A 27192-nucleotide genomic window follows, 5' to 3' on the forward strand; every position below is an offset into this window, starting at 1 on the left:
TTTTTCTTTTGTTTTTTGTTTTGTTTTGTTTTGTTTTGTTTTGTTTTGTTTTTTAAGTAGGGCTAGTATTTGGTTTAGAGAGTTATTTATATTCCGAATAATATTTTGTGTTTTCCAGTTGTTATTGTTCTGTGGCCTGTTGTTTCTAAGTGTCACAGGGATTTTCACTAAATTGTGTCTTGATATTGATCAGTTTCACTATGTATGTGCTCTTCTTTCATGAAGTAGACTTTTTCTGTCCTTTGTAAGAACACATGTAAACCAAGATCATGTATTTTCTCATTTTTTTCTTTCCTAAAAGTTTTATAGTTTTATATTTGTATCTGTGATCTCCTGTGAGTTAATGTTTGTATGTGGTAGAGAGTTAATGTTTTAATTTATTTTCTTACAAACTTAAAAATGTTGACTGTTTCTTTTAGTGAAATCCATGCATAGAATGTTACCATTTTTCTCACAGATGTTTAAACTTAAATATTTTTTGCTGTTAAGAACTTGGTTTCAGTAGCTCCTGGGTCACATAAAAGCATACTGGAGAAAAATGACTTTTTTTTTTTTTCTTCAGTTTGTTTGTTTAGGCAAAATATGCAAAGAATTCTTTTACTCTTATTTTTGTTTTTTAACCAGTAAAAAAATATACACAATAATTAACAACTCCTAAGTATACTTTCATTACCACCACATGTCTAAAACATTTCTTCTTCCCAAACAGAAGTTTGATCCATTAAACAGCAACTCCCCATTTTTCCCTTCGCCATCCCCTGTCAAGCACTTAATTGTGTTTTTTTGTTTTCTTTGTAATCATCTGTATTTCACTTAGCAAAATTTTTTCAGGTTTTATCCATGTTGTCATATGTCAACTTTTCCTTCCTTTTTAAAGATGCATGATATTCTTTTATATATATTTTACATTTTTTATATTCCCTTATGTATATTTTATTCATGCATCTGTTGATTCACACTTGAGCTGCTTTCCTTTTCACTGTTGTGATTAATGCAACTATAAATATAGATGTACAAATATGTGTGTGTGACCCTTCTTACATTCCTTTTCAGTATATACTAAAAAGTGGAATTGTTGAATCAATTTTTTAATAAACATCTTACTATCTTTCACAGCAGCAGCAACATTTTACATCCCCACCAGAAAGACACAAAGATTTCAATTTCTGTGCATCTTTAATAACACTTCTCTTGATAGTTATCTTTCAGCTAGATTAAAGTTTTATTTCATTAAGATTTTGATTTTGTAGTCCTCTTTGGAATTATGTGTATTCCAGTCTTTTGCGATTTTTAAATCATGCTGCTTTATTCTTGTTGAATTGTTGAAGTTCTTTTTATGTTCTGCATATTCATTCTTTACCATATAGATGAACTAAAATATTTTTCCCCATTCTGTGGGTGGTTGTTTTTCACTCTCTTCAAAGTATTCTTGCATAGAGATTTTTAATTTAAGTCCTTCTGTTTCTTCTTTTTGTTGCATCTGCTTTTAATGTTAGAGTTTTACAGTTGTAGCCATACATACTTTGATCCATTTTAAGTTAATTTTTGTACATGCTGTAAGAATGTGTCTTCATTCTTTTTGTGGATACACAGTTGTCACAACCCTTTTGGATAGATTGTTCTTTTCTCATTGCATAGTCTTGACTTCATACAATTTTACAGTACATTTTTCTGTAAAAAACTTAATTGAAAATTTTACAGGAAATGCATTAAGCCTACAGAATGCTTTGTTAATGTTGACATCTTAATTTTAAATCTTGCAGTTTGTGAACATGAACATGTCTTTCCTTTTTTCAAATGTCTTCAAGTGTCCTTCAGCAGCATTTTGTAGTTCTTGTTGTATAAGTCCTTGACTTCCTTGGTTAAATTTATTCCTAAGTATTTTAATCCTTTTAATGTTGTTCTGAAGGAAACGATTGTCATAATTTCTTTTGCAGATTGTTAATTATTAACACGGAGAAATGTGAATTTGTGTGTTTACAATTTGCCAGATTTGTTATAAACTATGGTAGGGGTATATGTGTATATGTGTGTGTGTTTTTATTTTGGTGTAGGATATTTAAGAATCTGCAGTTACAGTATAATCAGTGAATAGCAATTATTGTACTCCTTTCTCTTCTACTTTGACATCTGATTTTTCTTGCCAGATTGTTTGACTTGGAATTTGCAATTTTATATTGAATAGAATGGCAAAAGTGGGTATCCTTATCTTAACCTTGATCCTTAGGGAAAAGCTTTCAGTCTTTTAAAATACAGTATGATGACAGCATTCGAATTTTCTGTATAATCTAAAGAAATTTCCTACGATGTTATTTATTGAGTACTTTTATCCAGAAAGGTTGTTAAAGTGATCGCAAGTTTTTCCCCCTTTGTTTTATAACTGAAATGTTTACTTGATTAATTTTCACATGTTGAACCATTCTTGCATTCTGCGGATAAATTCCAGTTAATCATGTTATATAATCCTTGTAATATGATGCCGAATTATGTTTGCTAATATTTTGCCAAGGATCAGTATTGATTTTAAAAGTTCACATGTATTTTGAGTGCTGAATTACTGAATACGAGAGTACTGATCATCAGCCAGTTGATTCACAACAAATTTACCACTTTATAAATCTGTATTTTCATATTCTTTTCACAATAGTTGTTTTTTAAAATGTGCCATGATTTTTCTTCCGTTCATTATAATTTTTGTCATATTTAAGAATCCACATTAAATTAAAAACAATAGGGAATAACATGTTTCTTCTAAGGGTTTGGATTTTTCTTTGTTTTTGTTTTTTTTTTTTTTTTTGCAGAACTGGGGTTCAAACTAATAATTTAAGTCTTTAAAATATTTAATGACATCCATGCTTTGTTTTAAATCCTAAAATTTAAGTCCTTTTATTTTTAAGTACTTACAGCTGTTTTGATAAATTTGTATAATAAAGTCTGAAATAGTAAGTCCAGCCTCATTTTTTTATATGTAGATATCGAGAAATTCCAGCATCATTTGTTGAAGAGGCTATTCTTCATTCAATCATTTAGGCATTCTTTTTGAAATTTATTAGTCATACGGATGTATGAGTTTATTTCTGGACCCCATTTGTTTACTTAATCTATGTGTATATTCTTATGTCATTTCCACCTTATCTTGGTTATGTAGCTTTGAGTATTTTTTGAAATTTGGAAATGTGAATCCTTCATATTTTTCTAGATTTGACTATTCAGGCTGTTATGCAGGTCTGTATAAGTTTTCAAATTGACTAAGTACTACTAAAGAGGTCTTTGGGATTATGAAAGGGATTACATTTAACTGTAGTTTGCTTTTCATAGTGTTGCTATCATAATAATATTAAATTTTCCAATCTTTGAACACACATCTGTTAAATTTTTTTTTTCTTTTACTTCTTTAACTTTTTCAGCAGTGTTTTGTGATTTTCCTTGTATCAGTTCTTTCATGTCATTTAATAAATTTTTTCCAGGTATTTTGCTCATTATGATGATGTAAGTGGGTTTGCCCTTTAGATTTCTTCTTTATTTCTGGTGTATAGAAACACATTATTTTTGGTTTTAACGTTTTTTTCTTGACTCAGTATTGTGTATATTTATGGTGTACTGTACAATTCAGGACATGTAAACATTGAGAACAGAATTTTGTCTAATTGTATATTCTTAATAACTTCATATTATTAGTTCAATGTCTGTATGCATGTGCATTTCTTAGGATTTCTATATATTAAGTCACATGGTCTGCAAATAAAAGATATAAATAATTCTCACTTTCCAATGTTTTGACTGTTTTTTCCCCCCTCAGAAGAACTGAACCCAGGTCCTTGCACATGCCAAATAAGCACATGCTTTACTCCTAAACTATACCCATCAGACCTGCCTTTCCTGTTTAAAAAAAAAAAAGAAAGAAAGAAAAAGAAAATTAATTCTAATGATTCTGGCTGGAACCTACAGAACTGAATTAAACGGAAGTAGTGAAAGTAGCAAGGGTGGAAGAAGAATGGATGGATATGATCTGTGCTGCTATATGCATTTATGAAAATATTGCAATACCACCATAAATATGAACAATTAATGTTAATAAAAAATAGAAGTTTTATTTTAAAAAGTCTTGAAAGCAGGCAACTTAAATTTACAGGGAAAACTTTCAGTCTGTCGTTGACAGTGATATTAACTGAGGCTCCTCCATAACTACCCTTTATCAGGTTGAGGAAGTCCCTTTTCCTCTCAATCAGTTTGGGCTACTAAATGAGAATCTCAAAGATTGGGTGACTTTAAAAAACAGACATTTTATTTCTCACAGTTCTGGACAAAGGAAGTTGAAGATCGGGATGCCTAATAGAGACAGCTTCATAGTAAAGACCCTTTTCCTGTTTTACATTGAGCTGTCTTCTCTCTGTACTATATGGCAAAGAGCAAAGAGAGCACTCTTAAGAAATCTACTCTTTGAGAAGCAGTGATACTATTTATGAAGATTCTAAATGGCCTCATCTTCAAAGATTTCAACATTTGTTTTTTGAGGGCTTACAAAACTTTCTATCCATAACTCTAATTCTAGTTTTTGAGGGTATCTGTCCTGGAAGAATGTTGATTATTAATGATTTTATGTTAATAGATTGGGATAATCCTGTTTCCCACCCATCTCATTTTACTATGATTTATTAAGTCCAGCTTTTTTTTTTCTCTTTGCTCTTTTTCTTTTCTTCCCTAAACACCTCTCATTACAACTGTTAATGCCTATTAACTATAAATTTTGGGTTACTTGTGACATTTCCATATATCATTCTTTTATGATTCACCCTCTTTATTACCCATACTCTTCTTCACATCTCTCCCTCTTTTCCTTAGTCCCCTTTCCTTTCCTAATAGTTCTCCTACTCTCAGAACATATTTTTTTTTTTTTTTTTTTTGAAGGAGGGTAGTAGTTTGGGAGTCCACATTAAATAGAAAATCTGAAGTTTGACTTTTGGTGTCTGATTCATTTCACTTAATATAATGTCCTCCAATTCTAACTATATTCCTTCAGATAACAAGATATCCTTCTTCTGCATGGCTTAATAATATGGCATTTGGTATACATACCATTTTTTAAAATATTTTATCTTTCTTATGGGTACCTAGACTGATTCCCTATCTTGGCTCCTTGTATTTTTAAGAATACATTGTTTAATTTTTAGCATTTGTAAATTTTCTACTTTTTCTTGTTACTGATTTCTAGTTGTAATGCTGGGAGACTTCATGTTTTCAGATTTTTAAACTTCCTGTTACTTGTTCTGTGGATACAACTCTATTCTGAAGAATGTTCCACATATACTTGTTTCACATATACTAAAATTAATTTTGCTGTACTACATGGAACAGTTGGTGTCTTCTGAATCTAATTTATTTATTGTGTACAAATTCTTTATTTTCCTAACTGACCTTGGCTTTAGTTGAAAGTAAACTGTTATTAAGTCTCCATCAACTATTATGTATGTTTCTCCCTTTAATTTTGTGAAGTTTTATTTCACTTATATGGGACTTCTGGGGATTTTTTTGTATAAATGTTAACATCTTCATGAATAATAATATTCAGTGTACAATGTCTTTCTCTTTGGTAATAATTTTTAATAGTCTGTTGTCTGATACTAATATAATCTGTTTAGTTGTTCTGTTAGTTATTTACATGAGGTTTTTCTATTCCCTTGTATATAGTTTTAATCTGTTATACCTGTCATAACTTTTAATTAGAAATTTTTTAATCATTTACATCTAAAAAACTTAATGTAGAATTTAATTCTCCTTTGTGGTTTTTTCCTCTTATATTTTTTTCTTCTCATTATCTCCATTACTCTTGTGTTTGATTTTTTATTAGTTCATTTTGGTTATATATAATACCAGTACATTTTGACATAAATATGAAAGCATGAAACATAATTTGCTTTAATTCAGTAGCTAGTACTGTTCCTTCTCTCCCTTCGCCCATCATGTTTCCTTTCCTCTGCTGGTCTTTCCTGTGTTCTTAGGTTTTTTAATTGCATCGTGGCTAGATATACATGAATTTACTGCAGTATATTTGTATATGTACATAGGAAAGTTTTATCATATTTTTTTAATTCATTTTTATTGTAAACAAATTGGATACATCTTGTTTCTCTGTACATGAAGTAGAGGCATATCATTTGTGTAATCATACATTTACCTAGGGTAATAGTTTTTGATTCATTCTGTTATTTTTTTCTCCCCCCACCCCTCCCACCCCTCTTTTCCCTCTGTAGAGTCCCTCCTTCCTCCATTCCTGCCCCCCTCTGACCCCCTATATGTGTCATCATCCTGCTTATCAGCGAGATCATTCATCCTTTGGTTTTTTTGAGGTTGGCTTATCTCACTTAACATGATATTCTCCAGTTTCATCCATTTGCCTGCAAATGCCATAATTTTATCATTCTTTATGGCTGAGTAATATTCCATTGTATAAATACACCACAGTTTCTTTATCCATTCATCAATTGAAGGACATCTAGGTTGGTTCCACAATCTGGCTATTGTGAATTGAGCAGCTATGAACATTGATGTGGCTGTATCTCTGTAATATGCTGACTTTAAGTCCTTTGGGTATAGGCCGAGGAGTGGGATAGCTGGGTCAAATGGTGGGTCCATTCCAAGTTTTCTAAGGAATCTCCACACTGCTTGCCAGAGTGGCTGCACTAATTTGCAGCCCCACCAGCAATGTATAAGTGTACCTTTCTCCCCACATCCTCGCCAACACCTGTTGTTGCTTGTATTCTTGATAATTGCCATTCTAACTGGGCTGAGATGGAATCTTAGTGTAGTTTTGATTTGCATTTCTCTTATTACTAGAGTGTTGAACATTTTTCCATATGTTTGTTGATTGCTTGTAGATCTTCTTCTGCGAAGTGTCTGTTCATTTCCTTAGCCCATTTGTTGATTGGGTTATTTGTATTCTTGATGTAGAGTTTTTTGAGTTCTTTATATATTCTGGAGATTAGTGCTCTATCTGAAGTATGAGTGGCAAAGATATTCTCCCACTCTGTAGGCTCTCTCCTTGCATTACTGAAGTTTCCTTTACTGAGAGAAAGCTATTTAGTTGAATCTATCCCAGTTGTTGATTCTTGCTTTTATTTCTTGTGCTATGGGAGTCCTGTTAAGGAAGTCTGATCCTAAGCCGACATGTTAAGATTTGGACCTACTTTTTCTTCTATAAGATGCAGAGTCTCTGGTCTGATTTCGAGGTCCTTAATCCATTTTGAGTTGAGTTATGTGCAGGGTGAGAGATAGGGGTTTAGTTTCACTGTGTTGCATAGGGATTTCCAGTTTTCTCAGCACCATTTGTTGAAGAGGCTATCTTTTCTCCATTGCATATTTTTGGAATCTTTGTCTAGTATGAGAAAATTGTATTTATTTGGGTTTGTGTCCATGTCCTCTGTTCTGTACCATTGATCTACCTGACTATTTTGGTGCCAATACCATTCTGTTTTTGGTACTGTTGCTTTATAGTATAGTTGAAGTTCTGGTATTGCGATACCCCCTGCTTCACTCTTCCTGCTAAGGATTGCTTTAGCTATTCTGGGTTTCTTTTTCTTCCAGATGAATTTCATGATTGCTTGCTCTATTTCTGTAAGGTACGCCATTGGGATTTTAATTGGAATTGCATTGGAACTTGTATAGCACTTTTGGTAGTATGGCCATTTTGACAATATTAATTCTGCCTATCCAAGAACATGGGAGATCTTTCTATCTTCAGAGGTCTTCATTTTGGTTCTTCAGTGTTCTGTAGTTCTCATTCACCTCCCTCACCTTCTTCCTTGGATTAATTCTCAATTTTTTGGAGGTTATTAATGGAACAGTATTGCACATTTTTATTTTCAGCAGGTTCATTATTGCAGTATAGAAAAGCATTTGATTTATGTATATTGATCTTGTGCCCTGCTGCTTTGTTAAATTTGTTTATCAGCTTTAGAAATCTTATAGTGGAGTTTTTTGGGGTCTTCTAAATATGGGGTTGTTATTGTGTTGTTAAATATGTCATGTTGTTAGAAAACAAGATAATTTGACTCTTCTATACAGTTGTTTCCCTTTAATTTTCATCTTATGTCTGATTAGACATAAATACAAGTGAGAGTGGATATCCTCATCTTGTTCCTGTAGGAAATGGTTTCAAAGTTTTCTCCTTTAGTACGATGTTGGCCTAGGACTTGCGTATATAGGCTTTTCAATGGTAAGTTCCTTCTATAGGTTCTCTGTTATTTTAGAAATGAACAGTGCCAGACTTTATCAAATGCACCTATTTTTTCAGCATCTTTTGAGATAGTCATGTTGTTCTTATCCTTATTCATGTTCTAATTTGCTCTTCTTTTCTTTCCAACAGCTGTTCTGAAAGTAAGCTTTTCTGGTTTTCTTCTACCTTTCTTTCTGTTGCCCCTTTCCTCTGGCTCAAACCTAGTCTGTTTTGGGGGTTAAGGAACTCATTCCTTTTTTCATTCTGGTAACTGAACTTCAAGTTTTTCCAGATTTCATAGTGTATAAGGTGTCATAGAGCATTTATTTGGTTATACACTTATCAGGTTATCTGTTCCTTCTCTGCTTGCTTTGTGTGCTGTGAAGGGGTTGGGAATCTTCATGTAATCTGCTATCTTCTACAAAATCATGAGTTATTTCCTAGTATATTATTTGAATTATCTTTCCATTTTGTGTATTTTTAATTTTCTTAGTACATACTTCAGTGAATAAAACAAATGTCCTAAAAATTACAGCAGTCCCGGTTAAATCAGTATGAATTTAGTTCAGTGGCATACAACAACTTTTTTCCTCTCTGGGTCCTTTCCTACTATTTTATTGTTATTATAACAAATTACATTTTTATAAATTGTGTGATTCTTAATATAATTAATAGTATTTTATATGTCTGTTTCGTGTCAGAGGGGGGCAAAAGATCTCAAATAAAAAATGCAGTCAATACTAATGGCCTTTATGTTTATATATGTAGTCGTCTCTATCATTTTTAGTCATATAGTCTTGAATTACCCTCTAATGTTTTATGTTTGTTAGGTTGTTTTCTTCATTTCTGCCAAAATAATTTCCCCTATCATTTTCTTGTAGCTTAGGTACACTGACAATTAAACTCAGGTTTTATTTTCTGTGTGTGTGTGTGTGTGTGTGTGTGTGTGTGTAAAATGTATATAAAATGTAGAATAAAACTATATATCATGTCACACATGTATGCATGTATTTGTATGTTATATGTATATGTTTATATGTGTGTGTATGTGTGTGTGTGTGTGTGTGTGTGTGCGTTTCCCCCCCAATACTGGAAATTAAGCCCAGGGGTGATTTAACATTGGACTACATCTCTACCCTTGTTTTTTAGTTTTCTATTTTAAGATAGGATGTCTCTTATTTACTACGACTGACATCAGACTTGCAGTCCTCCTGCCTCATCCTCCAAAGATGCTAGGATTATAGACATGTGCCACCATGCTTAGAAGGGAATGTATAATAATTTATCCCTTATGTTTGAAGGATAATTTATTAAGTTATAGAATTCCTACTTGACAGAATTTGTTTCTCTTTTTCATTCAGGACACTTAATTTATCATCCCACTGCCTTGTGGTTGTCTTAGTATTTGTTGACAAATAAGCTATTGATTATTTTGAGAGTAACTTGTAGAAGTATGTCACTTTTGTATTATTGTTTGTAATATTCTTTCTTTATACAACTTCTGCAATTTGGCTATTCTGTCTCAGTGTGGAACTCTTTATAATTATTTGAAGTACATTGAGCTTATTGTGGATGTGCATGTGTTTTTTATCTAATTTGAGTTTTCAACCATCATTGCTTTGAATAGTCTTCCTTCTCTTCCCAGTCTCTGCTTCTAGGTTTTTAATATGCATATGTTGGTTGTCCAACAACTGTCTTAAACTCTGTTGTTTTTGTTCTTTTTGTTCTTCAGAGTGAATAATCCCATTTGATCTCATATTTTTTTCTAAATGCTCAAATCAACTATCAAGTATTAGTAGTAAATTTTCCACTGTAGTTAACACTGCTTTATGGGTCTAGAATTTCTGTTTTATACATTTTGTTCATTGAGTCTTGGTTTGAAGAGATTTGGTTCTCGGCTTTCTTTAAGTTTTAGATGGTTCTGTATACCTTTATAAGTATAGCTTAACCTTTAAAAAAATTGAATATCTTTATTTTCTCAGTAACAGTTTCTATTTCCTTTCTGTTTGCTTTTTGGTCTTTTTTTTTTTTTTTTAATTTATTTCTAGTTGGTTGGTTTTTCAGTGAATATGCCATACTTTTGATTTTTAATGTGATAACCCTGAAAATCAAATGGGACTTTCACATCTGAATTTAATGTTTCTGCCTCTTGTGGCTTTAAATTGTTTATGGTGACTTTTCTAAACTATTTACATAACACTATTCTTTGTCATATTTTGACATTGAATACTCTTTCATTATTTGCAGGTTGTCTCTACTGTGACCTTTCCTTACTTAGGCTGGTCTTTGACCTGCCCTTTACAACTTTTCCTTACTCTTTGCTGTCTGCTTGCCAGTGCTTGAAGACCAACTGCAGATGAGCCTTTACAAATTCTAGATTCTTTTTTGAACCTGTTCTCTGTCCTGGGCTTAAGTGGTTTTCAGGTTCCTTGTGATAAGTAAATGTATTTCAGAGCTCTTAATCCCCAAAGACTTCCACTTTCAGACTTTTTATCTTATCCACTGTTTGCCTCAGCTGCTATTCTTTCCCTCAGAAGGATGGGTAGGCCATTTTCATGACTATTTTGCCCTTCAAATACCTGCTCTTTGACTATAAGATAATGAAGTCACACAAAATAAAAAAATAAGCCTATTTGCATTAGTTTTAAAACACCTTACCAAGTGGTTCCAAACACAACTCTTTGAGAAGAAAGGTCTACTCTGTTTCATGGTGCCTATACCGGAAATGTAGGCTGTTATCTTCACTACCAGAATCCAGGGAGTAAGAGTTGGGGAAGAATAAGTTAAAATATCATGAAACTTTTCTGCTGTGCTGTGTGTGTTTCTCTATTCTCTTGATGCAAGACAACTTTTAGTATTTTACAAAATTGTGATAAATTTAAATCTGAAAAATTTTCCAGTTTTATTTCACTGTTTCTGTGGAGAGATGACCCTTGAAGTTTCAGAACTTAAGATTTCACAAACCATCCCTCTCTGGTCAGCAGCTTTTGATACTATCAAGTGATTAAAGCACAGCAAAGAAAGAAATGAATAAGACAATGTCATTAATAATTCTTCATCTTGGGAATGGGAAAACCTGAAATAAACCCACAGAAAGTAGCAAGTATACTACTGATATCTATAATGCATGAAAGCCCAGTAGAATAATGGAAAGGGGAATTGAGAGAGAAAAATAAAAAAGGATAGTATCAGAGGCTGAATTGGAGCAAATTATATTCCATCCTCCTATAATTATGTCAAAATGAACTCCAGTATTACACGTTCCAATAAGAATTTACAAATAAATTTTAAAGTAAAATAGAACCATGATTAAAATTAAAAAAGATGAAGAGCATAATTTTTTTAAAATACTTGGAATTGAACCCGGAGCACTTTACTACTGAATTATATCTCCAATCTTTTGTTTGTTTGTTTGTTTTGAGACAGGTCTCATTAAGTTGGTTAGTGCCTTACTAATTTGTTGAGGCTGGCCTTGAGCTTGGGATCCTCCTGCATCAGCCTCCCACGCAATTGGATTATATACTTGAACCACCACCCTCAGCTAAGAACATGATATATTTTTGACCAATAATACAGTAGAACATAAAAGGAAAATATGATATTGATAGAGGATGTAAAGAGAGGTTATATAACACTATTATGTTGGCTATAAATTTTAATTAGTGGCCTAACAGAAGGTCTAGAGTTTAACAGATAACAGACAAATGGATTAAAGTGATTTGACTATTTATGAAAAATGCTTTTTCATTTCTGGAGCCAGGCGGATCTTAATCTGGAAAATGGATAACTAATATTTTAGGCTACAGTGCTCTTTGTTCCTAGATGAAAGGATTTGTTTCATACATGTACCTTTGAAGGAACCTTGAATGCTAACCAAAAGCATACCCTGAGACCACAATTGTCTGTAGGTCTGTTTCAGTCCTGCTCTGTAGCCCCTCTGACAGATCTCTGATCCAACAGGAGTATGCGACCTGTGGTTGGAACCTGAATGTGATGCCTGTGCTCGATCAGTCTGTTCTCTGCCACATCAATGCAGATATCTCCGGTATGAAAGTGCCCTGGCTCTATGTGGGCATGGTTTTTTCAGCATTTTGTTGGCATATTGAGGATCATTGGAGTTACTCCATTAACTACCTGCACTGGTGAGCAGGACCAACAATGGCTGGGATATATATATATCAAGACTCCATTCTGCACAATTTATCAAGACTTTAATATATGTCCTATCTGTCTGAGCAGGGGTGAGCCAAAGACCTGGTATGGAGTACCCTCACTGGCAGCAGAGCATTTGGAGGAAGTGATGAAGAGTCTCACACCTGAACTGTTTGATAGCCAGCCTGACCTCCTACACCAACTTGTCACCCTCATGAATCCCAACACCCTCATGTCACATGGTGTGCCAGTGAGTACCTGGAAGTAAGGGGCAAGGGGGCAAACTAATGTAATACCCTCCTAGGAAGAGGTAGAAACAATAAGAGTTTAGTTTTGGAGGAGGCAGTTATAAGCACTTCGCTATGTAGACTAGATTTATCATCACATTTCTGTCCCCTTCCATACTGCCATCAGGTTGCACTCCTGTTGTAAGTCCACTGGTATAGCAAAGTAGAAGAAAGAGACATGAGAGGATTACTTAGAAACTTAAAAGTAAAAATCAAGACTTGCATCCTGCACTTTAACCTAGCTTATGATCAGTTTTTTCTTAGCATTACTAGGCATTAATTCAAACTTAAGAAAACTCAGTGGGATTAATGGAGTGGTTGCAGACTTTTGGGATTCTCTAGAATTGATTTTTATCAGCTTGCACTGCAAATGAGTAAGTCTGTCAGAGATAAATGAAGGTGGGTACTCTATCTTGTGGCACACTATGACTTTGTACACTACTTCTTCTCATTTCATCATTTCTAAGCTCTGATTTAACTGCTAAAAAAATTTCTCTGACATTTTCTGAGTTTTTCCATCTGAACAAAATGTCCTTGCATCTCCAAACTCCCTTCCTTTTCTGATGTCTTGTGAATGCTACCTTGCATAGTTTTCCTCTTTTCATAATATTATTTTTTTTCTTATGGAAAAGATAATCCTGAATATTGATGGTAATGGAATCTTCCAGCTCTCTGTAGTTGCACCTTTTCCCTTTTCCTCATGACTAGTTCTATTTTAGTCAGCTTTTTCACCCATGTGAAGAAAAGCCCAGACAAAAACAATTTTAGAGGAGGAAAATACGTTCTAAACTCAGGTTCAGAGGTCTCTGGGCCTGAAGTGAGGCAAAACTTTTACCAAGGAACAGAGGGCATGGCAGAGGAAAGCATAAGAAAAGAAATTTCATTGTGTGTGTTACTGGTTTTGTTTTTGTTTTTGTTACCCATGTGCTCTACATAATGCTCTGCACAAATCCATGTACATTTTAGGTTGGAATTGTCTTTTTACTTGCTAGTGTATAGTTGCTCATAGTATTCTCTATTGTTTACATTTCTATTAATATGATATTAATATCCTTACATTCATTTCTTTTTTATTGGTTCTTTTTAGTTTTACATAGCAGTAGAGTTTATTTTTATCAAGTTATACTGGAATGGAATATATTTTACTCAATAAAGGCCCCAGTCTTGTGGATGTACACGATTGTGGAATTCTCTGTGACACCATAGTGATGTACATAGTAGGCAAGTTACATCAGATTCTTTGCAGTTTCTTTCCTATTCCTTACCCCAGTTCCTTCCCTTTTTGCCCCTCTGTCTAATCCTCTGAACTACTATTCTTCACCTCCCTGCTCCCTTCCACCCTCCATTGTTGATTAGCTTTCACATGTCAGAGAGAATATTCAACCTTTGGCTTTTGAATACTGGCTTATTTCACATAGCATACTACTATCCAAATAAATCTATTTACCAGCAAATGTCATAATTTTATTCTTCTTTGTAGCTGAGGAATATTCCATTGTGTTTATATACCACAATTTCTATTTCCATTCTTCTGTTAAGAGAACTTAGCTATTTTGAGTTGAGCTGGCTATAAATATCAATGGCTACATTACTGTGCCGATGTTAAGTCCTTTGGGTTATATACTGTGGTGTGGGATAAATGGTTCAAATGATGGTTCCATTCCAGGTTTTTCTGAGGCATCTTCATACTGCTTTCCAGACTGTTTGCACTAATTCAAAAATGTTTGTGTTCCCTTTTCTCTACCATCTCACCAGTATTTATTAACTTGTGTTCTTGATTGTTGCCATTCTTACTGGAGTGAGATGAAATCTCAGTGTAGTTTTAATTAGCATTTCTCTAATTGTTAGAAATGTTGAACTTTTTTTTATATATATTTGTTGATCATATTTCTTCTTTTGAGAAGTGTCTATTTAGTTCCTTTGTCTATTTGTTGATTGGGTTATCTGTTTTTTCAATGTTAAGTTTTTTTGAGTTCTTTTTGTGTATTGGCGATTAATGAACTCCCTGAGGTATAAATGGCAAACATTTTCTCCCATTCCGTAGGCTCTCTCCTCATGTTCTTAACTGTTTCCTTTGCTATGAAGAAACTTTTTAGTTAGATGTCAACCATTTATTGATTTTTATATTTTACTTCTCACACTTTAGGAGTCTTATTAAGGAAGTTGATTTACATTCATTTCTTATTCAGATTATTTGCATCCTCTATCATACTCAAACTAAAAGCTCCTTAATTTTCTTAGTTGTCTCAAGGGGTAAATTTTTTTTTATTCAGTTTGCTGTTCTGTTATTCCACTTATCTTCTTGCTACATCAGCTCTTCATCAGTATGTAATGGCTTGTCTTTTGTTTTTTACTTTGTCTCCTACCTCTGTAGTCATCCAAGTTCTATTTGTTCTGTGTGTATATGGAATATCTTTTCCCATTCTTTTGTTTTCACCTGTTTGCACCCTTTTCATCTAAGGGTAATCTGTTATAAACAAGATAGTTGGATCAGGTTTTTTATTCATTGTACCAAACTTTGCTTTCTTTAGAGTATGATTTTAATATGAACGTTATCACTGCTTAGAAAGGACTTTATTACTTTTGTTATTTGCTTTATACATATTGTGTTTTTATTCCTCAGATCTTCCATTGCTTTATTGTTTGTGATTAATTGATTTGTTCTAGAGTACTAGTGTTGTCCATCTCATTTCTTTTTTATTAGATACTAGAGTTATTTTATTAGAATTAGCTACTTTAAAATGAGCAGTTTTCTGGCACTTACCATTAACTTAGTATTTGATGCTAATAATTTATATCAGATTAATTGACTTATACATTTTCAAGAGCAGATGTTAAAACATTTGCTTCCTTTGTAGTCTATCCTTATTTTTTCATATTTTTCTTGTTAGTATAAAATGACAAGAGGATTTTTAAGTATAGATATATACTGGTACTGTTTTATATTTGTTGCTATAGCTACTTTTAACAGTGTCGTTACATTCTTTGTATAGCCCAGGTTACACTCAAATGACCTTTCATTTCAGCCTGAAAGAATTTCTTTTGTGCATTTTGTAAGCCTGTCTATCAGAGACAAACTACCTCATTTTTGACCTTGGGTTGAATTCAGTATTTTTTCTTTAACTTCTCTTCCTTTTTTTTCCTTCCAGTACTTGGAATTTAATCCTGGGGTTCTTTATAACAGAGCTACACCCTCAGTCCTTTTTTATTTTGAGACAGGGTCTTGAACCATCCTCCTGTGTTGCTGGAATTACAAAAGCATGCCCCTGTGCCTGGCTCCACATCTTCACTGGATGCGTTGAGCCCAGTTGTTTTTTTTTTTGTTTTTTTTTTTTTTGTTTTTTTTTTTTTGGCCAGGAGGTGTTAAGAATTTAACTTAGGACCCTGCATGCAAGGCAAGCACTCTAGCAACTGAGCTATATCCCAAGCCCAGTATTTGTGATTTCTAATAACAGTTTTACTGAGAATCCAGAACTGTAACAAATCACTTCCTTTTTTGCATCTAAGATTCTCTTCATGCCTTTTCTTTTGGCAAAAAATGTCTCTTCAGTTTTTCTCATTTAGAGTACACAAAGTGTTTCACATCTTCCTTCACATTTGGAAGTTGTTCAGCCATTATTTCTTTAGCTGTTCTTTCTGCATGTTCTGGAATGTTCAGTTCTGCATGTGTTCATGCACTTGATGGTTTCACAGACTTTTGTTTTTTTCAGCCTTTATTTCCCTCTGCTTCTCAAGTTAGATTACCTAAATAAATCTGTCTTAAAGTTCGCTAATTTTTTCTGCCTGTTCATATCTACTGTTGAATGTAATGAATATTTTACTCATTTATGCAGCTTTGAGGACCAGATTTTTTGTTTTACTTTTGTATCTTTGATTGATTGAGACTTTGGGAGAAACATCATTCTCTTTCTTTTCTTTAGTTCTTTATGCATTATTTCTTTAGTGTTTGAGCCTACTTAAGAGAGTTTATCTGGTTTTGGTGTCATAAGTACAGTGTACCAGTTATTTCAGTTTTTGTTATTTTGTTTTGTTTTGTTTTAACGGCCACACTAACTAGGTTTGTATATGTGCTGTCAATTTTTTTGCATGTATTTGTCAGCCATAGAACTGCATTATTCCCCCTATCCTCTTCTTTATTGTTGTTTTCTATATTAGTTGTATAATTAATGACTTTCCTGAACTTATTTTTTTGTGAGGTTTATTAAGTAAAATTTACATAATGTAAAATTAATTTACTAAAAACAAAATTATGTGCAACTAAGCAGTTTTAAGTATTTGTGCAACCACCATTTCTCTAGTTATAGGACATTTCATAACCGCTTCTGCACAAGAAATCTCAAACCCTTGAAGTTATTCCCATTACCTCCTCAGCTAGGTCTGGGATCACAGGTTTACTTTTTAATCTTGATAAACTTGGATTTATTTTATAAACATAATATGTGGACTTTGCTGTTAAGTTACTTTTCACTTGGTGTGACTTCCCCAGGGTTCATCTATAGTGTAGAGGCTTGTGACAGTAGTTCTTGCTTTATGGTTGAGTAATGTTCTGCTGTATTTGCAAACTGCATTGTGTTTATCCATTCATCAGTTGATGGGCAGTGGATTTCTGTCCACCTTTTGACAGTTGTAAATGATGAAGTTGTGACTATATGTTTACAAAACCTGTTCAATTCTTTGGCCATTCATCCAAAAGTGATACTATGATATTGTCATATGGTAATTCTATATATCATTTTTGAAGAACCTCCATAATGCATGGTAGTCCCATGACCATTTCACAGTCCCCCAAATGGTTTTATGGGTTCTATCTTCTCATCCTCATCAATTTTTTCTGCCCTGCCATATCTTCATGGTAGACATGAATTGAGAATTGCCTTTACAGCGGCCTGCACAGTAGCATCTGTGATTTTGATTTACATTTTCCTAATAACTTAGAATCTTTTTATATGTCTGACTAATGTTTTAAAGTATGTGTTGCTTTTCTGTCTTCTCTTCAAATGATATTTATCTACTGATCCAACAGTTTTCCTTAGATCCATAAAATTCTCTCCTGATCTTCTTAAATTACATCTGTTTTGGAATCAGTTTTTGTACTCTTTAAAATTGCTTCAGACTCCGCCTCCTACTTGGGCAATATATGAAAAGTCAAAAGCAACAGTTTTCTAAGGTCTTTTCTAAGTATATGTAGCCTGGTCAAGTCTCAGAAGTGGAAGTAAGCTTTTCAGAGTCCTTATTCCCAAAGTATTTGTCTCCCATTTATCCCTCTGATATATTAGAGAGTCTGTTGTTTGTCCAGTCTCTTCTCAACCAGGAGCAGCTAATTCATTTGCTTTTATATATTTTCCTCAAACACAGCCAGGGAATTCTTTCCTGTTCTGAGGAAGCCATCAGGCAAGTTAGATTAAAGTCAGGCCTTTGAGCTGCTCCTCCAAGTCACCAACTAGAGCAAGATATCCTCTTTTCTTTTTTTTTTTTGTTTTTGTTTTTTTGTTTTTTTTTCCTTTTGTAAGTATTCTGGAGTTGATAAGAAATTCGGTATAGAATTTTGTGAATTTATCACAGAATTTTTTAAATGATTAACACTTTACCACCTTAGTAGAGGGACAAAATTTTATACCTTCTAATTTCATCATTTTTGGTGACTTCTGAAATATACATTTCTTTGTATCGCCAAGAATCTTCTTCACTTGTTTGTGAACATTTTGTATTTCTTAAATTGTGTATTGTTTTTCTTTGTGCTCTTCTCTGAACATTATTTTTAACATTCACAGTCTGTTCCTCTTAGAGCCTATACTTAAGTCTTTCCACTCTTTTCCTACATCAAAAACAGTATGTAAGTCAACTTTCCACCATTAGTTCTCATCCACACTTTTTCTCTCTGTTTTCTTCCCTTTTTCAGGTTGTTCGTACAAATCAGTGTGCAGGGGAGTTTGTCATCACTTTCCCCCGTGCTTACCACAGTGGCTTTAACCAAGGCTACAACTTTGCTGAGGCTGTCAACTTTTGCACTGCTGACTGGGTAAGTTTAAAATTCAGTGAGCTTGCAGGTAGAAAGATAAACATAGTTTCGGTAAATGTGACTTTGGTAAGCATTGGTTTCCAACTAGCCATACGCAATCTTAAACATACTTGCAGCTACCTGCTGGACGCCAGTGTATTGAACACTACCGCCGGCTTCGGCGATATTGTGTCTTCTCCCATGAAGAGCTTATCTGCAAGATGGCTGCCTTCCCGGAGAAGTTGGATCTAAATCTAGCAGTGGCTGTGCACAAGGAGATGTTCATTATGGTGCAGGAGGAACGGCGTCTACGAAAGGCCTTATTGGAGAAGGTGGGTGGTAGAGACCAGGGCTTCAGAATTCAATGGATATCCTATTGTAGGGAGACAAAGACCAGCATTGAGTAAGCGCTCTACACCGTATCTTTTAAGTCATACATTTTGAAATGAAAGGGCAGACTGTATGTGTTCATATTTTCTTCTTCCAATTTCTCTGCAGCTATCCTTACAAGGTTGAGCCCACAACAGGGCTCATTGTTGGCTGAGGTGGGGTGTCCACAACCCTGCTCCTAGTCTTTACAGTATATGTGGGTTGAACACCCCCAGGGCATCACGGAGGCTGAACGAGAGGCTTTTGAGCTGCTTCCAGATGATGAGCGTCAGTGCATGAAGTGCAAGACGACGTGTTTCCTATCAGCCCTAGCATGCTACAACTGCCCAGATGGCCTTGTCTGTCTGTCCCACATCAATGATCTTTGCAAGTGTTCAAGTAGCCAACAGTATCTACGGTAAGTATAAAGTCTACCTGAAAGAAATGAAAGATCACAGAGCTGGGCCAGATGTGTTTTTCTTTGCCTTCTTTCTCCAGATATCGGTACACCTTGGATGAGCTGCCAACCATGCTGCATAAGCTCAAGGTTCGGGCTGAGTCTTTTGACAACTGGGCCAACAAAGTGCGAGTGGCCCTGGAAGTGGAGGATGGTCGGAAGCGCAGTGAGTAATGAGAAATGGAAAGATGTCTTCAGCACGCTCTTTCTTCAATATTCCTTACCACCCTCTTTTGCCTTTCATAACACTGCCCTCCTCCTGCAAATCAAATTCTCTCTGTAGGTTTTGAAGAGCTAAGGGCACTGGAGTCTGAGGCCCGTGAGAGGAGGTTTCCTAATAGTGAGCTGCTTCAACAGTTAAAGAACTGCCTGACTGAAGCAGAGGCTTGTGTTTCCCAAGTCCTGGGGCTGGTCAGTGTTCAAGGAACAAGGTATGTTAGAGGAGAGAACAAAAACCAGTGGTAATGTATAACAGTGAATAACAAAATGGATAGGCTACAATATGGAGTTTATTTAACTAAAATTAGTATTTTATGTGTGGCCACATTGCTAAATGAAGCTTATGTAGCTCTGTTTAAGAAATATGGACCCAATATTGGGCAAGTAATAGAAAGGATGTACATAATACATGAGCCGAAAATAGTGTAGTATGAACTAGAAATCATGTAAGTAGACATTTCAAAAAATACAGTTTGAAATTACATCACAAATAGCAGTGAAAATAAAGGTGAGAGCCGAATTACTCTTGCCTGACTTGTTAGGAAATCTCAAAAAAGAATCAGGAATCAGAATTCCTAGGAAATCTGCTCCTGGCTCTGTACATGGGTAAATTTTAGTGATTAAATCCACAGATCTTATTTAATTTTGGTTGTCAGTATAGATGATAAGAGATACATGTACCAGCAAATTGAAAAATCAAGTGATTATATTTTGTGTTTTTTTAAGTAAAAAGTAGCAAGACTAATAATTGATTACAGTATTAAGTCAAATAATTTTAAAAATTGAAATAAATGTTACAAAAATAAAAGATATGGCAATAGCACAGACTTTTAAGTACATCAGGAATGATCATTTGCTTAAGTGCGAGAATCAGATATCAAGAAGGTGAAGCAAGTGTATCATTACTTTGAAACCACCTCAATTTGATTAAGTTTTATAGGTTTGAGGAAACAGTAAAAAATGCTGAAGTAGAGAGAAGTACATGGTAAAATAAGTAATAGAAAGTTCATCATTTCACACCAGTATGAAGGGTTGTTCTGATGAGAGAGCTTCTTTCAAAAATTATTAACATGATCTATAATGGAGAATCAAGATGTTAAGATAAGAGATTTTCATTTTTCACCTTTCTATGCCACTTTGATATTCAGTAACATTTATTTCAAACAAATTTTCTTACATTGCCATTTTCATATCTGCCATACTTTAGAAATACATTATTTCATATACTTCTGCTTCTTGTTTCAGACCTGCATTCTGAATACTAAATTTCTTCAATAGATGAAAAATTTAAATTTTAGAATAAATAAATCCCCTTTTTTTAGTTCCTCTCTCTACTCCATATTTCAAAAGAAATGAAGTTTTCTCACCTTAATACTCATGACACAGAAGTTGTTATCAGAAGGCCTTTGGGTTTTAAGAATTACAACTTTTTGAAAATATTTATTTTTAATTGACATACAACACTTGCAAATATGTATGTAACAACATGTTTCAGTGTATGTATATGTTGTATAATGATCAGATAAAAGTAAGCATACTTATCTCCACAAATGCTGTATCATTTCTTTGCTGTAAAAATGGCAAATTCCTGTTATTTTTTAACTATACCATAAATTATCTCTATGTTTTTGATTTAAGTCTGTCTTAAGTTTCCAGTCTTCTAACTTTGTGGCTTTCAGTTATTTTTCACTTATAGACAATGAGACTATATTTTAGAAATTATCCTCCCTTGAAGCTATTCCTTTTTTGTCAAAATTCACCCTTTCCTAGAGCACATCTGCCCTTTTTGAACATTTGCATCATTACTCAAAACTCCTTTTATACTAATTCTTACATTTCATTTTGTTTAAAAATTATTCTGTCTTCCAGCATTTCTATTATTAGACTTATTATCTTTAATCTGAGTTTGATAGGTTATATTCCTGTTGGCTGTTTATTTTTACATACTTTTCTCATTCTTCATTTCTACTCTTCACTGACTTGCTATAAAAAGAATAACCTACTTATGTGAATGTGTTGTTCTATACATCTAATGGTAACAGCTTCCAAACTATATTTCCTCAGAGACTTGGACTCTGAGACATTGCTATTTTCGGGCTCTTCTTTTATATTTGTTTCTGTCAGGAATAAAATGTTTTCAAGTCTATTTATATCTTAACTTTTTGTTTCAGTAGCAGAATTAGAAGATAGATCTTTACAGGTATATTGGAGGAGAGCAAAATAAGAATGGCCTTGGTTGGTTCATTGAGTAAGTCTTTTCTCCCTGGCTCTTACAGGATGGAAACTCCACTACTTACCCTGCCTGAGCTCCAGATCCTCTTTGAACAGATGGGCAGCCTGCCGTGTGCTATTAATCAGATTGGGGATGTTAAGGTGAGGAGGGACCTTTCCAGATGGAATTTTTGTTAACAGGAGATAATGGGGGAGAATTCTGAGAACAAAGGGAACTTCAAAACCTGGTTGTTCTAAACAACTCCTATAACACCAGGTTCTTTCCTAGAAGATAAGGAATTGGGTAGTTCCCTATTGTCCTTGTCTTTAAAGGTTATAGTTTCCAGAGATTTTATTTGGGGAGATCCCAAATAAAACTTAAAATGGTAAACAGATACTAAAGATACTGACACATACATCTAAATCTTGTTCATGGGATTAGAGAATGTGAGGAGTGGGCCCTTTTTATCAGTTTTTGTAGTGTCAGGAGGCTTTCAAGGATAAAATTGTATTATAATGGAACTGGAAGAGTAAATTTGGGATAATTCAAGAGGACATTTGGTATTCTGTGATAAACAACCTTCAACAGTTTCAAAGCTAAAGATCTTGTCTTAGGACATAGTTAATAACAAGTATAAATCAAAAGAAAACACCCGTGAGAGAAGATGGGTAATGCATTAAGACTAGGGTGTTTGAGTGTCTAGTTGGCTGAAAATCTGTATTCTGATTTCCTATGCAGGATGTCCTGGAACAGGTGGAGGCCTATCAAGTTGAGGCCCGTGAGGCTCTGACCTCACTGCCTCCTAATCTAGGGCGGTTGCAGTCTTTATTGGAGAAGGGACAGAAGCTGGGTGTGGAAGTACCTGAAGCCCATCAGCTTCAGCAACAGGTGCAGCAGGCACAATGGCTAGATGAAGTGAAGCAGGCATTGGCACCCTCAGCCCAAAGGGAGTCTCTAGTCATCATGCAAAGACTGTTGGTAATGGGTGCTAAGATAGCCTCGAGCCCTTCTGTGGACAAGGCCCTGGCTGAGCTTCAAGAACTGCTGACCATTGCAGAATGCTGGGAAGAAAAAGCCCATTTCTGCCTGGAGGCCAGGTGGGGTCCAAACTCTACCCATCCAAACCCTTCCAATAATCTTTGCCTTAGAGTTTATGGATAATCCAAAGAATGGATTCTAAGGGTGCCCTTGGACACCAGACTCCAATTAGGCTTTTGCCAAGCTCCTCACAAATTGTCATCCAGTCCCATATCTTTTGCTGTTTTCGCAGTCCCTTACCTTATTACAGGTATTAACCAAGGAGATATGCCTTGGCTCAGGTTTTTCTCTGACCCTAGATACTCTTAGATAGCTTGCAAGTTTCCCATATGTCCCTATTAGTACCTAGAACATTCCTCAGATGTGGGCCATTGCTGTTCCCTTTGTCTGACCTTTTCTTGGTGATGCTTTTAGCAAGCCCAAAGTGCACACAGATACCATCTGTAATATTTAATAGTGGATTTGTTTCCCAAACATGTCTAGGCAAAAACATTCACCAGCCACATTGGAAGCTATAATCCGTGAGGCGGAAAACATCCCTGTTCACCTGCCTAACATCCAGGCTCTCAAAGAAGCTCTAACTAAGGCACACGCTTGGGCAGCTGATGTGAATGAAATTCAGGTAAGGACTGGTTATTTTTCTGACGCAGGCCTCCAAATGGACAAAAGAAAAATCTACTTCAACATTTTTACTCAGTTGGGTCATTCTAGAAACAACATGAGACATTGAGGGCTAGATGCCACTAGAACAGGGACAGTTCTACTTCAGTTTTCTTAACTCCATTGGGTTGTGCTAGAATGTGAAGAAGGAGGTTGAAGGGCTCAGTTGAGGAGCTGAAGATTTCAGGATAACTACAATAGGGAAGAAGCATGTGACCAAGAACTGAGCAGAGGCCCCGGGTATAAGGGAGGACAAAGAAAGCGAACCAAGAGGGTGGTACTGGCTCAAGGGAAATTTTGGGTTCTGAGTGAATGGAAGTAAGACCACCAGAAGAAAAGTGTCTAATTTTGCCTTTTGCCCTGTTCTGTGATTATACAGCATAATACCAGCCTTGTTCACTCAAATCTAGACATAATCATTGACAAAACTGAGCTCTTTCTTGCCCCTTTCCCAGAACGGTGACCACTACCCCTGCTTGGATGACTTGGAGGGTCTGGTAGCAGTGGGCCGGGACCTGCCTGTAGGATTGGAGGAGCTGAAACAGCTGGAGCTTCAGGTACTGACAGCACATTCCTGGAAGGAAAGGGCTTCCAAGACCTTCCTCAAGAAGAATTCTTGCTACACCCTGCTGGAGGTGAGACCTGGCAGCTTAACAAACAAGCACTTGCTGTGCCTGACCCTAGCTTTTGAGACAGCTCCTAGGGGAATGGAAGCTTTGGGCACATTGGAGAGATAAAGGTCAATTGTCTCCCGTCTGTCTGCTTTAGGTCCTTTGTCCATGTGCAGATGCTGGCTCAGACCGAATTAAGCGCAGCCGGTGGCTGGAGAAAGAGCTGGGACTATACAAATCTGACACAGAGCTACTCGGACTGTCTGCACAGGATCTCAGGGACCCAGGATCTGTGGTAAGCAACTTGACACAGATGGGGAGAGTTGAGTTCTGAGTATCTCCCTAAAAAACCAGCAGCGTCACGACATCTGAGTGGAACAGAATGACCACTGGCATTATTTTTCCTGGTTAGCAGTATTCAGGGAGCCAGAGAACAAAAGGGGATGGGCTGCTGACCTGCTTTCCCCCCTTCTCCTGGGCCAATAGGTCATAGCCTTCAAGGAGGGGGAACAGAAGGAAAAGGAAGGTATCTTGGAGCTTCGTCGCATCAACTCAGCCAAGCGAAGTCCACTGGCATCATCAACTACAGTCTCCTCTGCAACCTCCATCTGTGTGTGTGGGCAGGTGCCAGCCAGGGTGGGAGCACTACAGTGTGACCTGTGTCAGGATTGGTTCCATGGCCAGTGTGTGACAGTGCCCCGCCTCCTCAGCTCCCTGCAGCCTAGTCTTACCTCATCCCCACTGCTGGCCTGGTGGGAATGGAACACCAAATTCCTGTGCCCACTGTGCATGCGCTCACGGCGACCACGCCTGGAAACCATCCTGGCACTGCTGGTAGCCCTGCAAAGACTACCTGTTCGTCTGCCTGAGGGTGAAGCTCTACAGTGCCTCACAGAGAGGGCCATTGGCTGGCAGGGCCGTGCCAGACAGGCTCTCGCCTCGAAGGATGTGACTGCTCTGTTGGGGCAACTAGCTGAGCTTCGCCAACAGCTGCAGACTGAACCCAGGTCCAGGAAACCCCATACCTATTCTTCAGCCCCTGCCTCTGACCCCCTCAGAGAAGACAGTGGCAACACTGTGCCTAAGGTGAGCTGCCCAGCCCGATCCTTGTCCTCAAATTCTTGTCTTCAGTGCTATTTCTGTGTGTACTCCAATCTTCCTGCACGATTCTGCATCCAACTGAGTCCCTAAGCAATGCCCCTTGCCAGCAGGCTGAGGCTTCCTTCCTCCAGGAGGGGCAGACCCCAGGTTTAGAATTAGGAGAGGGAAAATAGGGTACAATTCTTCAGTTTGATTATTGCTGCCCATTTTTGCTCCTTTTGGCAGGTCAAGGGATTTCTGGAGACTGGAGAAAGCATGACCAGGCCTGAGAAGTTAGCTTCAGGGGAGGTCTCAGGTAAAAGCAGTAAGTATAGACATGTATCAATGGGCAACTGACTGGTTATGGTCAGAATGACTCCTGTGGGTTTCAGTTCTGCTGTGATAAAAATGTGTTAAGACTTAGGACATCTTCCTTTTTTCCCTCTTATTCTAATTTGTTGTACACAACAGAATGCATTTACATGTTTTTATACATCTTTAATGGAGCTTGTCCCACAACTTCCTAGATCTGGAACTGCTATCCTCGTTGTTGCCACAGTTGACTGGTCCTGTGTTGGAACTGCCAGAGGCAACCCGGATCCCCCTGGAGGAGCTCATGATGGAGGGGGATCTGCTTGAGGTGTCCCTGGATGAGAATCACAGCATCTGGCAGCTGCTTCAGGCTGGACAGCCTCCAGACATAGAGCGGATCCGCACACTTCTAGAGGTGAGGTGAGAGGTCAAGCCAAGTAGCAAGAAGCTGAGTCGTGACCATTCACCACAACCTCATTCTGTTTGTGTGTTGTAGCTCGAGAAACCTGAGTATCAAAGCAGTCGTACAAGGGGCCAGGCACTGGGGAGGCGACAGCAGAGACGGAAGCAGAAAGTGGATCAAGGAAGGAAGAGTGAGGATCTTATTCAAGAAGAGGTGGAGTCAAAAAAGGCCCGGAGCTCAGGGGAACAGTCATTCGAAGAAGAAACAGACCATGAAAATCTCTTCCTGTCATGCCCTAGTGAACACAGTCCCATCTTGGAAGGGAACCAGAACAGCTGACAATGGAAGGATCCAGGCCCTTCACCTTCTCCTTTAATGCCTTTGCTCCGTCTCTCCTCCCCACATCGGCAAGAGTTGTGACAGTAGCATGCATGGGTTTTACTTTCTTTTTAAGCCCTGCCTCCTGTTCAGGACTTCAGTAGGGGCTTATTTCCCATGCAGAATCTGACACCAGATTAATTATCCTAATGATACTGTAATACTATATTAATGGTCCTCAGTTCCCAAGGACCATGTCCTGTTTGCCTCCTGCCAGCAACATCCCTGGGACTAGCACAGAGAAAGTGATTTCCTCACCTAGCTTAATTTCCAGTAAGGATGGGAGCAAATAAGATTGAGAGAGGCCAAGCATATACCCTTCTCCCAACTACTTTGTCTTAAATCCTCTTTTTTTCTTCATCTTGTACCTCTAAAATATTTTGGTGCTTCAAGGCTTCATTCTCTCCCCTTGGCTTCTCCCCTTGGTTCACACTGTAATAAGGACATTTTATGTTGTAACTACTTGTTAAGGGCAACAAGATTAGAGTGAGACTTGAAAGTCTTGGTTCTAGCACATTTTTAATGTGCTTCTTTTTGTTAAAAATAAAAAAAATGATTGTGTTTTAATCTCTGGATCTGATTTGTACTTTTAGGAACACTGGAGTGACCATATCCCAAACAAATGAATCCAAACAAATTTTTACTCTTTTGGGGCAGTGGGGAGGCATCAGAGTAAGTAATTTTTGCATAAGATGTAAGGAGTTCAGAGATTATTTTATAATCTGTCCTTCACGATTGTCCTTTTGAACCTGGATCATTAAATTGAAAGGCTATCCTTTATCTCTCCAATTTCTTTATGCTGCT

General features: G+C 36.3%; 1 protein-coding gene across 3 annotated transcripts in view; it reads left to right on the plus strand.

Annotated features, from left to right (window-relative positions):
* Positions 1 to 26948, plus strand: part of LOC124973562 (lysine-specific demethylase 5D) — a 46257-nt gene extending 19309 nt beyond the window's left edge. For 2 of the 3 annotated variants that reach the window (XM_047537435.1, XM_047537437.1), the window contains 16 exons: positions 12173 to 12354; positions 12452 to 12614; positions 18551 to 18670; positions 18787 to 18981; positions 19255 to 19436; positions 19517 to 19641; positions 19759 to 19906; positions 21971 to 22067; positions 22645 to 23003; positions 23428 to 23566; positions 24060 to 24239; positions 24373 to 24510; positions 24702 to 25301; positions 25542 to 25620; positions 25823 to 26022; positions 26104 to 26948. In XM_047537435.1, coding sequence (XP_047393391.1) covers positions 12173 to 12354; positions 12452 to 12614; positions 18551 to 18670; positions 18787 to 18981; positions 19255 to 19436; positions 19517 to 19641; positions 19759 to 19906; positions 21971 to 22067; positions 22645 to 23003; positions 23428 to 23566; positions 24060 to 24239; positions 24373 to 24510; positions 24702 to 25301; positions 25542 to 25620; positions 25823 to 26022; positions 26104 to 26349 — 3153 coding nt within the window. In that variant the 3' untranslated portion in view covers positions 26350 to 26948. The remainder of the gene's footprint in view (positions 1 to 12172; positions 12355 to 12451; positions 12615 to 18550; positions 18671 to 18786; positions 18982 to 19254; positions 19437 to 19516; positions 19642 to 19758; positions 19907 to 21970; positions 22068 to 22644; positions 23004 to 23427; positions 23567 to 24059; positions 24240 to 24372; positions 24511 to 24701; positions 25302 to 25541; positions 25621 to 25822; positions 26023 to 26103) is intronic. The other variant, XM_047537436.1, reaches the window with a different exon arrangement.
* Positions 26949 to 27192: the final 244 nt, after the last annotated feature.

This window comes from Sciurus carolinensis (genome assembly GCF_902686445.1).
Source record: "Sciurus carolinensis chromosome Y unlocalized genomic scaffold, mSciCar1.2 scaffold_443_arrow_ctg1, whole genome shotgun sequence".
NCBI classification, from domain to species: Eukaryota; Metazoa; Chordata; class Mammalia; order Rodentia; family Sciuridae; genus Sciurus; species Sciurus carolinensis.